This window comes from Zonotrichia leucophrys, chromosome 14 (assembly GCF_028769735.1).
Source record: "Zonotrichia leucophrys gambelii isolate GWCS_2022_RI chromosome 14, RI_Zleu_2.0, whole genome shotgun sequence".
In the NCBI taxonomy this organism is placed as follows: domain Eukaryota; kingdom Metazoa; phylum Chordata; class Aves; order Passeriformes; family Passerellidae; genus Zonotrichia; species Zonotrichia leucophrys.
In genome coordinates, this window is record NC_088184.1 from 12,719,408 (window position 1) to 12,735,150 (window position 15,743).

At 43.4% G+C, this 15,743-nt stretch overlaps 1 protein-coding gene across 5 annotated transcripts in view; it reads left to right on the top strand.

Moving 5' to 3' along the window:
• SDK1 (sidekick cell adhesion molecule 1) overlaps positions 1-15,743 on the top strand; it is a 387,510-nt gene that overhangs the window by 324,972 nt on the left and 46,795 nt on the right. For all 5 annotated transcript variants that reach the window (XM_064725525.1, XM_064725524.1, XM_064725523.1 and 2 more), the window contains 6 exons: positions 495-696; positions 2,512-2,615; positions 4,638-4,708; positions 9,028-9,163; positions 11,034-11,093; positions 13,098-13,199. In XM_064725525.1, coding sequence (XP_064581595.1) covers positions 495-696; positions 2,512-2,615; positions 4,638-4,708; positions 9,028-9,163; positions 11,034-11,093; positions 13,098-13,199 — 675 coding nt within the window. The remainder of the gene's footprint in view (positions 1-494; positions 697-2,511; positions 2,616-4,637; positions 4,709-9,027; positions 9,164-11,033; positions 11,094-13,097; positions 13,200-15,743) is intronic.

Below are 15,743 nucleotides of genomic sequence, written 5' to 3' on the forward strand. Positions count from 1 at the left end.
CTGTTCCTGCCCACCTCTTCCTCTTGCCTCAGCAGGGGGAAGAGGACCCTGCATAGCACAGAGAGAACAGAGTTCCTGGTACCAAGGAGTAAGAACAGGTTAAAAAGGGAGCTGATTTACAAACAGATTCTGTCAAAAGAGCAATTGCAGCCAGAAGCACAGCTGAGTTTCATTAAAGATTGCCTTGCTTTGCTTGGCTATCAGTCCTGATGATTCTTCTTTAACCGGCCAGGTCAAGACCCCCCCAAGTTTGAGGTCTGCTGTGAGGAAGGTTTATATCCTATGGTGACCTTTGATGCAGGCAGATAAGAATCAGTTTTACTGCTCCCCCTTGCAGTAGAAGGTTAAGGAATGGGATAGTTGTATACATCACGTGGCAAATCCAAACATTCAATGCCCTTTGGCTTTGCCACTGTGAAAGTCTGACCAGGCTGTCTCATTTTACATTGTTTTGAATTTCCTCTCAAAGCAGCTAAATTATGGTTTGATTGCAGAGCGACCAGCACCTCCCAGGCAGGTGATGACCCCCCAGGCTGACGTGTCCTCCCGGAGCCTGGTGCTGACCTGGGTCCCTGGCAGCGATGGATCATCTCCCATCCGATACTTCACAGTCCAAGTGCGGGAGCTGCCACACGGGGACTGGCAAACCTACTCCTCCTCCATCAGCCACGAGGCCACATCCTGCCTGATCGAAAGGTACCACGTGAACCCAGGCTAGCACAGAAATTCCCACACTTTCCCACTGGTTAGGAAACCAAAACAAGCCTCGCTCAGCTTCATGTTCTTTTTGGGGGAGAGAGGTTAAGTGAGGCCGCTGCTCCCATTTTAGAGGTGGTGTTGTGAACAGCAGTTGAGAGATTTGCTGAAGGTCATGCAATAAATCTAATTAAAGTTAGACTGCAGTGCATCTTTTTGAAGCCTTTCCTGGAAGCTCAACACCACAGATAACACTACTCAGGCTAAATCATATGTAGCTACACAGTGCTCTGTAAAATACAACTAGTTAAAAATCCTTTCAGTAGTGACTGATGTTAAAATCCACTCCGAATGCTGCATTGCAATTATCTCTATATAAGCTTTTCCAGATGAAATGAGAACCATTTTTATCTGTATTTTCCATACTGAAGTTTATAGATAGCATCAGAATGTTTAAACTTTGTTATTCAGGCTTCATTATATCCTCTGCAATACTGGTGTAATTAAAGTCCTTGTAACATCAGCAGAAGTAATTGAATGTCTACGAGCAGGTACTTGTTTTGCTGTCCATTTCCTCTGTTGACGAGCCAGTACAAATCAGATTATTTCTAAAAGGCTGTGAGCTTTAGGCTTTAGAATCAGGTATTCCGAGCATTCAGATAGAGATTTTTTGGGTCTGTTATTAAAAGCATTAGTGGCTGTGGTATATGGCAGCTCACTGGTTGTGTGCCAGGATCTTTCCAGTCAAAACCTGCAAAAACAAGAAAACCATCTATGTCACTTATACTTGACATTGGCATGACTGAAAACAAAAGATCAAAAAGGATGATTCACATTAATCAAGTTGCTGTAGGTAAGTAATTCTGTCCTGATAGGGTGGACTACTAAAAGAGATTTCCTCCCCCCTTGCTAAAAGCACTTTCCTGTGGAAGTCCAGAAGAGTCATAGATGTGAGAGTGCTGCCCATCAGAATGCATTATCCTTCTTGTTTAATCATTCCTTACAAGTAACTTGGGTTTGTAGTCAGTGTTCCATCTGCCAGTGGATGGTTAGACACTACCAATTAATTAGTGAAATCCCCTGTAAGTTACAGCTCTGCATTTCAAACCTCTGCCTGCGACTCCAAAGGCAGCCTCCCCTTCACCTCCCCTGCCAAGCCAAGCCAGAATCATCTTTGCAAGGTTATGTCAGCTGGAAATCACTCTTTGCATATCTGAAAGCACCACATAGATAAAAGAGCTGCAGGGAACCTGTTGTCGCAGTCTTTATTAAATAATCCAAGTAATGGCATTAATTTGGGATTCAGCAGGAGCAAAATGCACTGATCAAGTGGTGTGGTGTAGGGGATTAGTCAGGAGCTGGCACTCTGAATTCCAGAGCCTGCTGGGCCCTGGCTGACCCTGGGCACGTCTCCTCCCTCCTCCCCACCTGTCCTGCCCATCCATGCTCAGAGATGGGCTGGCCCTGATGGCTTTGGAGGATATCTCAGCAGAGCACCTTGAAAGCCAGGCTCTGCACAGCCATGCAGAACTCAGATAGCAAGCCCCAGTTGTGGGCTGCTCAATGAGATGCAGGTTCAGGTCTGTGTTCTGGTGGTCTCATTTATTCAGCAATAAATTACTGTGTCTGGAAACTCAGGGCAGGGGACACCTGGGAAGGTGCTGATGGCAGATGGGGGAGACTGCAAAGAAGAGGTGATGGGGAGAGGACACAAACTTCTCAGTGATTCTGGTGGGCAGGTTCTCTGTGGAGGCAAGCTGTGATGAGGGAGGAAGATTTCATCCCCTTTTCAGCCTTGTTTTCCCCATTCCACAGCTTGAACCCCTTCACCTCCTACAAGCTGCGAGTGAAGGCCACCAACGACATCGGGGACAGCGACTTCAGCGCGGAGACAGAGGCGGTCACGACCCTGCAGGATGGTAAGGGAGGAGGAGGAGAGGCACACTGGGGGCTCCCCGGGGCTCCTGGAGCCACTGCAGGGTGTTCTCCAAGGAGGCTGGAGTGAAAACCAACAGCCAAAGCAGTTTTGTCCACAGGAAGTTGACGCAGGTAGCAATGAGATACGGCTGAGTTAACAGGCAGCCTTCAAGTGTCCTGCCGTGCCCTCTGATAATGAATCATACTTTCAGGAGTCTCAAAATGGATTTAAACTTCGTTTGATTGGCTTCCAAACTCTTCACTAACCATTATCTTTGCAGAAATTGAATAATTTACAAGAGAGCATTAAAAATAAATGTAGAGCCCTGCATACATTTGAAGAAGTTTCTTCAATTGTTTTCCCCTCACAATCCACGTCAGTCTGCAGAATGGCAAAATTGCTGAGGTATAAGTAAGAAAGAGTATGAAGCTCCTGGAAACATGAGCATTTAATCCTGCAGATCAGGACTAATAAACTGTGAATGACATTGACAAGGCTTTTATTTTTAGCCTTAGAGATCAGCTTCTAATTCCTTGATTGTATAAAGTCAATGCCTGAATGCAGAAGTAGCTCTGATGTCTTGAATGGAGAATGGAACTCTGCAAAGTAGGAAAAGCATCAGTACCTGCTTTTACCCTGGGAAATTGGGTAATCCTGGGATACATACATGGATAAATATATATATATATGTGGGTGCTATGAGGTGGGGGTCAATCTCTTCTCCCAAATAAGAAGTGGTAGGGCATAAGAAAATGGCCTGGTTGCAGCAGGGGAAGTTTAGATTGAATATTAGGGAAAATTCCTTCACTGTAAGGTTCCTCAAGCACTGGCTAAGGCTGCCTGGGGCAGTGGTGGAGTCCCCATCCCTGGAGGGATTTGAAAGCCATGTGCATGTGGCACTTGGGGACATGAATTAGCAGTGGGCTAGGAAGTGCTGTCTTTGCCAACCGAAATGATTCTATGGTTATGTGTGTGTATATATATAAATATATATATAGTGCTAGGAATTATTTCCTGCAAGGAGTGATGAGTTAGAAATTACACTGGCATATAATAGAAAGCCATTTTGCCAGGGAATGTGATCTTGAAATCAGAAGACCAGAGAGAGGACAGAGCTCAGGGATGTGGGATGTTAAACAGGAACCCATTTAATACCTGACCAATGTGCTAAGCAGCCCCTTAAAGGCATCCTGACTCTCCACCTTCCTGCACAGCAGCAGCAGGGTCAGTGCAGCCTGTAACAGGTGCTAATGAGGCAGCACTGACTCACTGGTTTGGAATTTAAAATTTCATTTTAAGTTCTCTTTGAATTTAGCTACAGTGGATCCAGAGCTGTGCTTGGCCTCCTCACAACACAGCTGGGAAAAATCTGTGAAAGCTTCTCACCTCCTCAACAAATTGAGCATTTATTCTGCTGAGCAGCCCCAGTGCTGCCACTTGAGCATTGCACTGTGGAGAGCTGTGAGCTCCTGATAAGCCTTTGCTTGGTGTCTTTGAGCTGCTGTGTGGTGTCTGGGAGTGCCACAGGCCTTGGGCACAGGCAAGGGTTAACCTGTGGTAAATCAAGCTGTCCTGACTAAAATAATGTGTGGTTATGTGACACAAACTCCTGAATTCAAGGCATGCTTGCCCCAAAGGCGGCAAAAAATCTCCTGAATTTTTCAGGGTGCAGTTTTCTCACCCTTTGGAGCCAGCACACAACTGGTTTAACTTCCTTACAGATGAGCATCTGGTGGTCTGTGAGCAGCTGGCTGCTGCAGCTTCCTCCAGGTTTATGCCCTGAGCTTTTCTTGCTGTGCCCAAGCTGCCAAGGCCCCAGGTGGAGCAGGGGATGTAAGAGCAGATCCTGGCTTCTCCCTGGGCTGCAGCATCCACATCCACCACGCTGCTTTTGGGACCCACCATGAAGCAGCTGGGCTAGATTTCCTTCAGCAGTGAGGAAAAAGAACTTGAATGAAAGAAAAGCTGTCCCTTTTCCACCCTCTTGCTGTAACTGCTTTTGTTTTCTTTTTCTCTTGTTTAGTTCCAGATGAACCACCCAGCTCTGTGTTAGTAACTCCCCACACGACTTCCTCTGTCCTTGTGCAGTGGCAGGTAGGTAAATGAAAAATTCTGATGTTCCTGTGAACAATTTTTTGGTTGCTTTAACTTGTTGAATTTAAGGGTACATTGCCAGGGACATTTTCTTGAGCTGGAGGTATTGTACTAACATTGAAGGACTGCAGCTACTTCCTTATTTACCTGATCTAGCATAAATTTTAGTGATGAATGGAGATTCCTGTCAGTTGCTTTCACTTTGTGCCTCACTGGGGCACTGGTAAAGGAGTGCCTGTAGCCATGTCCAAGATTGTTTCTTGTCAGATTCTTCTGCCCTTTCATTGCTCTCCATGGTTGTGCATCTTTACACAGAAAATACTCCACAGAGATGGTGTTGGTAAGATCAGGTAATCAAAAGCTCACGTTGTGCACAGCCTCCTCCTGCTGCTGGAATGATCAGAAGCCTGAGATCAGTGCCTGAGATCCCATTCATACCTCTGAGGAGCTCCACATGCCCTCTTGACTCTGAGAGGGAAACATTGAGTTTCTTCAGAGAAAAGAAAGGAAGTTTGAGCTCTCTGCAGTCACTCCGGGTTGGATGGGGAAGTATTTGTGTCAAGTCTGCATTTTATATTGGCATTTCCTTGCCTTCCTTTATCTCTCAATCCTGACCTCCTGGGAGATGCAGGAACATTTTGTGATCCAGTGCCTGAGGTTTCTTTTTGCAGAGTGGGCATTAATAGAGGGACCCCAGTGGGGCACTGCACATTATCCACAACCCATCCTGGAGAGCCTCTGCCCACCCTGCTCCCCAGACAATGCCCCCCAAACATCATAAGGATGACTTTGGACAGATTGCATTACAGTGAAAAATGTACATATGCATTTACAGTACAGATGGGACTCCTTGCATTTTTGGAAGAAAAATTTATGGATGAGGGTGTGTTTATTGGTGTGCAGCAGCACTTGAAAATCTGCCTGGCTGTGCTGCTGGGTGCCTGGCCCAGCTCACACAGGAGAGTGTTGAGCAGCAGAGTTGCTTACAGCATCTTGAGCAAATAGGAGAGATGCTGAGCAGTTTTGCCAGAGGAATTATGGAGAGATGCAAATCTACCTCCCCACCTACAAGAGCCCCCAGCAAAGGGGAAAAATGGGCAGAAAGAGAGGACAAAGAGGATGTGAGGCACGATGGACCACAGAAATAAACATTCCCCCAGCTGACTGATTACTGGTGTGTAGTTAATGTGAAATAGGTGGTTGTTTAGGTAATTGGATGCTTTTCATTTCATGAAAGTGAAATGGGGTTGTTGTGCCAGAGCCATCTCAAGGGAGTTGTGGGCGATTATATGTCATTACCACATGTATATTAATAGGTCCTGGTAATTCAACCGTACTATATTTTTCAAATAAACAAAAATCTTGAAGTCCCACAATAGCCTCCAATTACGAGGAAGTTTCACAGCAGTGTCTAAGAAATAATGTAAACTGAAAACAGCAGTCGAGCTAAATGGGAGAGTGGATTTCCAAGCAAAGCTAAATTTTTAACTTTGAGCTGTGTTAATAATTCACAAAACAAATTCTCGATGCACTATCTGGGCTTTCAGCTGCTTCGTCCAATCAGTCCATTATTTTTAAATTTAAAGGAGGAAGAAAATAAGTAATTTCCAGTGAGGTCTGTTGTATCAATAATGCAGGGTTATTTCAAATGTTCTGGAGGATGTTACACTTAACATCAGGATCATGTACTGTTCTGCTTCTACCTTAGAGATAACAATTACTCAAACTTACATTTCAGTCTTTATTTATTTATTTCTCTTTAGAAACAGCACAAGGATGTTTCTCTTACTTCTGTACAACATTATGGGCTGCCACTCATAACCATTTTACCTATTTCAGCAGATCCCCCAGGCCTTTCTACAAAATCCTAAATAATCCATTACATCAAAAGCAGAGTTTTGTCCACAGAAGACAGATAGGAAGGGGAAGACCTGACCTTTTAGCAGAGTACCCTTTCCAGGAAAAAATCATCATTTCCATGGCAAAAAGAGAGACAGTTTGCAAGCTATTTATTTTCTGAGCTTTCCTGTCCTAAATCTCAAGGAAGGAAAAGATGGAGAATCACATGATAGCATAAGAAAGCAATGTTTTCTTTTTATATATTGTTTTATATGAAAACAATAACATCAGTGTTGAGTCACAATGCGAAATAAAGCTTTACTTGTAAAGCAGTTACATGGCAGAGCAGGGAGTCACAGTCTCCTCCTCAGCTTCAGCAGGGTTTTCCTTTTAGACTTCTGCAGGATATTCCACTTCAGCTTTTTTTTTCTCTTAAATTAAAAAAAAAAAAAGTTTATTCGTAATTAAAATAGGAAAAGTCTTAATTAATAGGAAAAATTAAAATAGGTAGGCAATGACACTGCTGTGCTGTGGAGCCCTTCTCTACAAGGGCACCATCGGGGCTAAAGTAACTTCAATGTAAGACAGAAAACAAAAAGGCAAAAGATTGGAAAAGGAAAAAGAAAATATCAGGAGAGAGTTACTGATAATTTCCAGTAACCCCATCTCATCTTCTTGCACAGGAGAGTGTTTCAGCTGGTCCATGAGCAGTAACATCACAGGGCAGCCCTGGAGGGACCTGGCACTTTATTTGGTCTATTTTCTTAGTCCCTTGGACAAGGGGCTCTCAGCCTGAGACTGGGAAAGGCTGTTGTACGAGAGCTTGATTTATTTGCCTTGTAAAATGTAGTCGTAGAGGGAATATGATTGCCCTTTCTAAAATACATCACAGGAGTAAACACCCCACAGGGAGAAGAACAATTTAACCCAAAAGGCAATGTTAGCACAGGAACAAATGGTTAGAAACTGGCTATGAATTATTTAGATTAGAAATTAAATGAATGTTTCTAACTGCCCGAGTGGTGAGGCTGGGAACAGCTTCCATCAGGAATACTGGGAGGCTGAAGAATCAGCTCCATTTCTGGTTGTTCTGGTTTCTGGAGGTTGTTCTGTCTGTGAGAGAAGCTTTCAGCAGGTGGGTTCTGCATGGGGAGCTCCCAGCCCTGATGGCCCTCGAGGTCCCTCACAATCCTGTACCCACAGCATCGTTCTCCACTCAGATCCCTAATAACAGTGAAAGGTGGTCAGAGCTTTGCCAGAGGATGGAGCACCACGATGAGCATGAAATGATGAATAAGATATCTCCACCCAGGCAGAGCAAGTGAAATCTTGGGAGGGTCTGGGTTGCTTTCAGCAGGCTCTGTGCAGGACAGCTGCCAAAGAAGGCAGCTTCCTCCTGGAGCAGGTGTAGTTTCCTTATGCTCTGGTTCATGTAATTGTCTTTTTTTGGTTTCCATGAACTGCAGTCTTTCTACTTCATTCCTTCAGCCCTCACCCAAAGCAAGCTCCTTGGCACTGGGACAGGACAGTTCTCTCCCTCCTCTTGCCATTGTAATGGAGTAATGGAAAATTCATGTCATTTCTGGAAGCAGAATTACCAAAGATCTTCCTCATTTCTGTCGAGATGTCCTTACTTTCTTCATTAAAGTTACATGAGGCATTACTTTCTATTGTGACAGTGTTTCACACCAGCAGTTAATTTTTACACAATGCTTTTCCTTAGTAAAGTTCTCAAGGCTGGTAGGGATTTTTCTGGATTAAAGGCAAGATTATCATTAAAACCCTTTTCATTTATACTTTCAGTCCCTTAAATTTCAGTTAAAGAATCTTTAGAAGATAAATGGCTCAAGGCATCTCTTCTCTACAGTTCTTATCCTGCATTAGACTCAGGAAAGTAATTTTTTTCAAAACATGAGGAATCCCTTTGTCTCTACCTAAGCAAGCCACCCAGATACAAATCTCCTTTCCAGTGTGCCAGCTGTGTATCCGTAGCTGAAGGAGGATGTGAGGGGCTTCTGGAGAAGCCTTGCTGAGATGTTTTGTCCTTGAGCATCTCCCAATATGATACTGAAAGAAAAAAACTCATATTTGAGCCATCCCATGGCTGTATGTGCCAAACGGCTCTGAGCTGTTATGGAGGAGCCCTTGGTTTTCCTCTGTGCCCACACCAGAGCCCATCACACTGTAACTTCTCTCTAAATGCCTCTATGAGGTTGTCATTATAGATAAATATTATATTTATCTATATATTTATATATATATTTATAATATCTATGTATTATATATATAGATATTATAAATAACTAGTTTTGTCTTCCTAATCAAAGCCAGAACAATTTTTATTATTCCTTTTTGTTTTCTTTTTTATTTGATCATCAGTCTTTCAGTAAAATAATGCCAAACGAAGACTGTCCTGCGATCAGGACGTGTGTGTCCATGCCCATCCTAACCAGCCTGTTCTTCCCGTGGGTGTTTTGCAGCCCCCCAGGATGGAGAGCGTGAACGGGCTCCTGCTGGGATATCGCATCTACTACCGCGAGCTGGACTACGACACCGGAGCTGGCACGGAATCCAAAACCATCCAGAACCCCTCAGCCCTGAGAGCAGAGCTCACACGTAAGCCTTGGACCTTAAAATATCCCACCGTGGTAATCTGTCATTGCACCAGGCACTGCACACCCCTCTTACCCCATGGAAATAAAGTGTAAGTCTAAGAGAGCGGGGAATAATTCAGGTTTTACACAATCAGCCTGAAGATGCTGAAAAATGCAAGTGACTTGAGTGTGATCAGCATTGTAATGGTCTGTGCTGATCTCTGCCAGCATGCTGGAATTGATGGTCTGTCCCCCACGTACCCTCTGATTTTCTGCTTCCCCTACCTCCACTTGATAATTACCCTGGTACACTTTGTTCTGCCTTCAAACAAGAGACACTTCATTTTCCTCAGCTGGCAACTTTTTCCCTTCTTGCTGTTTTTTTTCAATAGTTTTTATAATTGACGTTTTGTTTTTCTTTTTACAGTATGAGGAAAACAGCTGAGGAGAATTTTAAAATAGAATTTTTATAATTTCAAAGTGCTTGTCCACATTTTAGAAGAAAATAGCAAAGATGAGCAAGAATTTTTAGGTGCCTGCTTTCCATTTTAGTCACTGGGATTTATGGCTCACATGGAAAGAAGGTGGTGAGGGAGAGGAATAATAGAAAAAAATGAAAGGCTTTTTAGATAAAGGCTAGAAAGGAAATCAGAGAGAAGAATAGGCAGAATAAGATGATGTGAGGCAGACATGTGAACACTCAGTAGCCTGAGAAATAAAGTCCAGCAATGAGATGTGCTCATGTAGGGACCAGCTTTTGTCCTCTTCGATGTCACTGGAATATTCAGAATAAGATAATACTCCAAGAGCAGCAGAATAGGGTTCAGTGAGACTATTTTAATATCTTATATCATCTGCTATGCTTTCCTGAACCCATAGAAATGATTTCTACAAAAGCAAGAGTGAATTTTAATGTGGGTGTGGATAAGTAGGTGCATTAAATATAAAGTAAGCCTCTAACTCTGACCTCACTTATGTGGTCAGAGCTAATTGAGACTTCTCAGACTGAGCAGCTTGAACCAGGACAGAGATGTAAAGCTCTCATAGGTGTAGGAATGCAGAAGGGTTTTTCTCAGACAAAAACTGAATGACTGACAGTGTACATTATGAAATCATGAATTTGGATGCTCTCACAAGATGGGGAGCCTGTGAAACCAACCAGTTTTGTCTTTTCCCTCTTTTTGTCTGGCCCTGCAGCTATATTCCTAATTACTGTAGAGGAGAAAAAACAAGCTGCACCTCTCCAGGGAGTCAAGAGACAGAGAGAGCAAGGGGTGGAGACAAATGTATTTTAAGCTAAATTTCCCTCTTTCTCCTCATAATTCTCACCTTAGAACACCTCTGTTCCTCACTGACCCACAGTTTTGCACAGCTTAGCATATTATTACAATTCACTCACAGCAGGAATCTTGAATTCTTTCAGTGAAATCAATTTCAGGGAAATCAAATTCACGCTTAAAGAAACAGGTCCTGCCCTGATGTAAGTGTTCACTTTGTGGTCCAGCTTCCAGCTCAGCACTCTGCAGCTCTTCAGGTTTTGAATTTTGCATCTCGAGAAATCAGCATGTAATGCACCACTGTGAGCTTTCGCCCCTAGAAATCATTTCGTTTTTACTCATTTGTTCTATTTAATCTAAAAGCCAGAACATCTTTGTGTTGTGTATTTGTGAGCTCTCTGTTTGAGGAGGAAATGAAACAGCCCCATGTGGGCGAGATGCTCTCGATGTGTTACGAGAGAGTGATGTGATTTTATTGCCCTTCAAGGTATATTCCTAAAGCTTAAACTGTGTATGGGTGTGCTGCCTCATTTGCCTCTGTCTCTGCTGTACATCATTTGCAATAACTATTTCCTTGCACTGTAACAAGCTTTCTGCTTTGCTTACCCTGAATAGCCCAAAGCAGCTTCAAGACAGTGAACAGCAGCTCTGCATTAACGACGTATGAATTAACACGTAAGTGCACATTGCCTTCAGTTGAGACTCTTTGTAATGGTTCAAAATGTACCATGGGCAAACTCCTGTGGCTCTCCTCCGTGGATCCAGCAGAAATCAACACAGATTAATGACTCTGGCTTTCTCCAGTTTCTTTTTCTTTAAGCCTTTTGCTTCCCCTACACCCAGATACATCGATGATGCAAGTAGGTAGCTGTTGTAAAAATGTGGCTGCTGGGAAGGTAAAACATTAGTGACTGTAACAACCCAGCATTGCTGATGCTAAATGAATTTTGATTCACTTGCTATATATTCTGCAGTCCATCTGAGTTTAGCTGTATCACATCATTAGTCCTATGATTCAAGCATTGCGATGCTCGGGCATTCCATGGAGTACAAGGCCAATTTAGAAAGGGCCCAATGAATTTATGTGCATCTCCAGAGGTGTTTTCAATTGGAAATGAATAAAATAACATTCGACAGAGTTAAAAGGCAAGTTGCTTTGTGGTGCTGATGGTTCGCTAGATAGGTTTTGCCCAAGGCTTTTGAGTCACAGATTGTGATGGACTAAAAAAAAGAAAAAATGAAGCCTGATCCCCACTGAAAGTTGCATGCATGAACTCTCGTGTTCCATTTTCTTCCACATCCAGTTAACACTAAAATCTCCCTTGTGACTTCTCATGGCAGAAAAAACAGTTTCCCTGTGCAAGCTGCCCAGTACTATACGTGTGTATCTTGCTATTGTTTGTTTATGAACTCAGCACTGTTATTTCTGATTTGCTTGCTCCATCTTTTGCAGTCCATCCAAATTTAGTGACATGACATTTAAAAAATTGGGGCTATATTAGGTATAATTTACAGTATGCCAGAGACTGGGGAATGATGCTGAAGTCACAGTTAGATATTGGAGCACAATACTTATAAACAGTTCTGGGACACTGAAATTAGACAAACTTGCCTAATTAGACTTTTTGAACCATACCAAACCAATGGCACACTGTCAGCCCTGTGTTAAGGGGACTCTGATTCATAGATAGCAGGGAAAATTATTGGCAAACGGAGAAATTTGGACCTCTGGCCATGCGTGTCTTAATTCAATGCTCATTTAAATAGGGCAATTTATATTATTGATTGCTCTCTTACTCTAATTTCCCTGTTAAGTATTGTAGATGATAAATTTATCTGTTAGAATTGATTCTTTCATCCTGAAAATGCAAAATCTGAAACTACTCAGGCGCTGCCTCCCTCAATGACGTTGATGTGATTCTGCTCCACCCTTGTTGCATCTGTTAATTACCCACAAACAATTGGGGTTTTTAGATTTTTTCACGCTTCTCTCACTCTCCCGCCTCATCTGTCAGAGTAGTTTCTCTGTGTCAGCAAAGAAATTTGTTGCCTGGTATCCAAATGGAGTCCAGCCTTCAAATTCTCTTTTCTGGTTGTGATTGATGGTTGGGCTGTGGTCACGTTGGAGGAGAAGATCCCTGTGGAGGACCTGGAATGGTCCAGATTCCCCACTGCACTCTCCCTGTGCACCTGCTTCAGCTGTTCTAGAGCAGTGCAGTTCCCAAATGCTCCCCCTAAATCAGCATCCCAGGGATTAGGCAAATGCTAGCCAGGCTCTTCCCTACCAGTGCAGGTCAAAATGAGACCTTATGGTGACATTCAAAGCCAAATCCTGCCATTTTCTGTACTTAAAAATGACCTAGAGATGTTCCTCTGGTTAGTTATCCATAAGAAACAGAGAGAAATTATTATTCCTCTCACTGGAGTGTCACTGTGAGGAAACTCTGGAAAATCCTGCCATTTCATCACAAATGTCTTTCAAAATGATGCAAATACTGTTGTGATGTGTGAATTCAGGAAGGCTTGAAGTAGACATTGCACTATTGTAGTGTTCTATTGCCACTGCTCTATTCTGAGAGACAAGTCTGGAGATAAAGAGGTGTTGGAGTCTAAAAGATAGCTGTAATACAGTATAAATCATAATATATAATATTAATATGTAATATTTTACCTTTTCAGAATTGAAGAAATACAAGAGATATGAAGTACTAATGACAGCATATAATGTAATTGGTGAGAGCCCTACCAGCACACCAGTGGAAGTGTTTGTGGGTGAAGCAGGTAGGTGAAAAGAAAATCAGTTGATTTCTTTTTCCAGATAATGTTCAATAATTGTCCAGGAAAGGCATTATTTGAAAAATTCCCCAGTCATTATTGCTGACAGTTTTTTGTTGCCCACTCTCCTGGAATAGGCGCTGGCAGTTTCTTGCCATTGGAAAACCAGTTGGTCTGCAGGAAGGAGGGAAGAAAGGACATTTGAAAGAAAGAAAAGAAAATATTTTTGGAGTTGCAGGAAGATGACTGTTCATACCAAATTACCTTGAGGGAAAAATTGACTCGAGTTAAAGAAGTGAAAAGTGGAGCACAGCAAAGTCACAAGGGAAAAGAAACAAAACTACAAAACAAGGGAGACTCAGAAAGCTGATCCTTTTATTTTATAACTCTCTGTGTAGAGGCATTGCCTGGCACCACACTGGCTGTGTTTTTGTGTTCTTGAAGCAAGGAGATGCATGTCTGGTTTAGTGCTGGTTTCGGAGACAGGGCTTGGGTGCTCCCAGGAGTGTGCAGACTGTCCCTGCATCCAGCCCCGCTCAGTGGCACTGCTCAGGCCTTTGCTTATCTGGATCTGGTGCCTGAGTCCTTTTTGATCATTTTAAAATGTTTAAAAAAGATCCTTCCCCCCACTGGAAGGCTGGAGGTGGAAATGAGGACAGAAGAGTTGAGCAGACACTTCTGTGAATGCCCTGAGGAGCGGGTGCTTTGTGAGAGCCCGGATAACCCCCAGCCAGTCTGTCCCCCCAGAAATCCAGCTGGGAAGGGCAGGATTGGCGTGGCTGCTGCCCTCCTGCCAGCAGGGCTGTGGTTGTGGTGATCCCAGCTGGAGGGAGGCAGGCAGGCTCTGAAATCCTCGTTCGTTCTGCTCTCCATTTCTGCAGCAGCAGCGTTTGAAGCTCAGAACAAGGGGAGGCAGCTCGACCCTCCCATTGCCTGGCCCAGCACTGGAGCTGATTGCACTTTGTTCTGTGTCTCGGGGCTGTGGGATGGAGGAGCTATCAAAGCCAGCACTAATTCATTTCATTATTGCTCATTAAACATTCTATTGCTCAAAACTAAGCAAAGCACATTTTTTTAAGAACTCTGCTGTGCATTTTTTTAAACTCTGCTTAACCTTTTCTTTTCAAATATGGTGCAACATTCACCATCTTTCTTTGAAAACATCATAAATTAATCAGAGCAGCGTTGTCCTGGAGAGACAGCTGGCAATATTTACATTTTTTTCTAGTTTGCTTCTGCTCCAGCTTACTTCTGCAACTGCAGCAAAGAAAGTCCCAGGTGGAGCCAACTGTATCTGGCTTCAAAATACATTTTTGTTTCCCAGCTAAGTATCTCCCTGCTGCAAATGGAGCCAGCACATGCACTTATACACATGTACACAGCATGAGAAATCAGCTGGGGAAAACAAGGAAATGCTGTTACGTTGTGTCTTTTAATCCCACAGTCCAGATCTTGCTATCATAACTCAGGGAACAAGGCAATGGAAGGAGACAGACTTGGGAGGACACTGAGATAATTACAGGACCCCTGAGTGTCTGAAGGAAGCGGGGCTGGAATTAGATGAGCTTTAAGATCCCTTCCAACTCAAACCATTCCGTGATTCTGTGCTATCCAGGAGGCCTCCTTTCCCAGGCAGGGCTGCTGTGTCTGAAGTTGCAGTGTGTGACTTGGCTGTTGTGTTAGAGTTCCTGGATTTACCTCTGGAAAGGGACCGTCCAGGTTCACACAGCAGAGATGATGAATGTAGGATCTTCCTGCCGATTTTCACTCTTGTTGTGTGAAGTTATTACACTTTGTTATATAACTGCCTCTTCCACCTCCAGAACTGGCTGTGATTTATACTGTGAGTAAAGTGATTGGAGATGGTATTGCAATTTAAGTTTTAAATTGATTTGTGACACCTTTGAGTTAAAGTGTGCTGTGGAAATACAAGGTTTTTGCTGTTATTGTTTGCTCAATGTTCTTACCCACGGTAAAGGCAGTTAAGCAGCAAGCTGGAAAAAAATGAGTCTGCTGAGCTCCAGCAATGGGGCACTCAGGTTAAAAACAGAGAAAAGCTTCCCAATAAACAAGTGCTGACACAGGCACAGCACTGGGCACAGCGTGAGTGAAGGTGGCCAGTCCCTGGGCTGAAGCTCTCAGGTAACTCTTGTCTCTGTGCTGTTAAATGGGGCCTGGTTCTGCCCTAAGCATTGCAGTAACTCTGGGAGAGGGGAGAACATTCCTCTCTGGCTCATAAAAAGGGATAAAAATGGCCTTTGTGCCTTTGGGAAATGTGCTGGGCTTAGGCCAGCTCAGTCAAAACACCCATTTCTGTTGGGTGTTCATGTTGCTGGTGGTTGTGCTGTTCAGCTTCTACAGAGTGGTGCAGAAGGAGGAGTGTCTGTGATTCCTTCCTTCCCTCTTGTGCTCTCCCCTGATAGATTTGAAATTTTCCCTATATTCAGACCTGGATTTTTACAGTGAAAGTTCCAGCAGGTAATGGAACCACCTGAAAAGCTTGGGGGGAAAAAAGCTACTAAAACCAACCTTCTTCAAGTTTTGCCAATT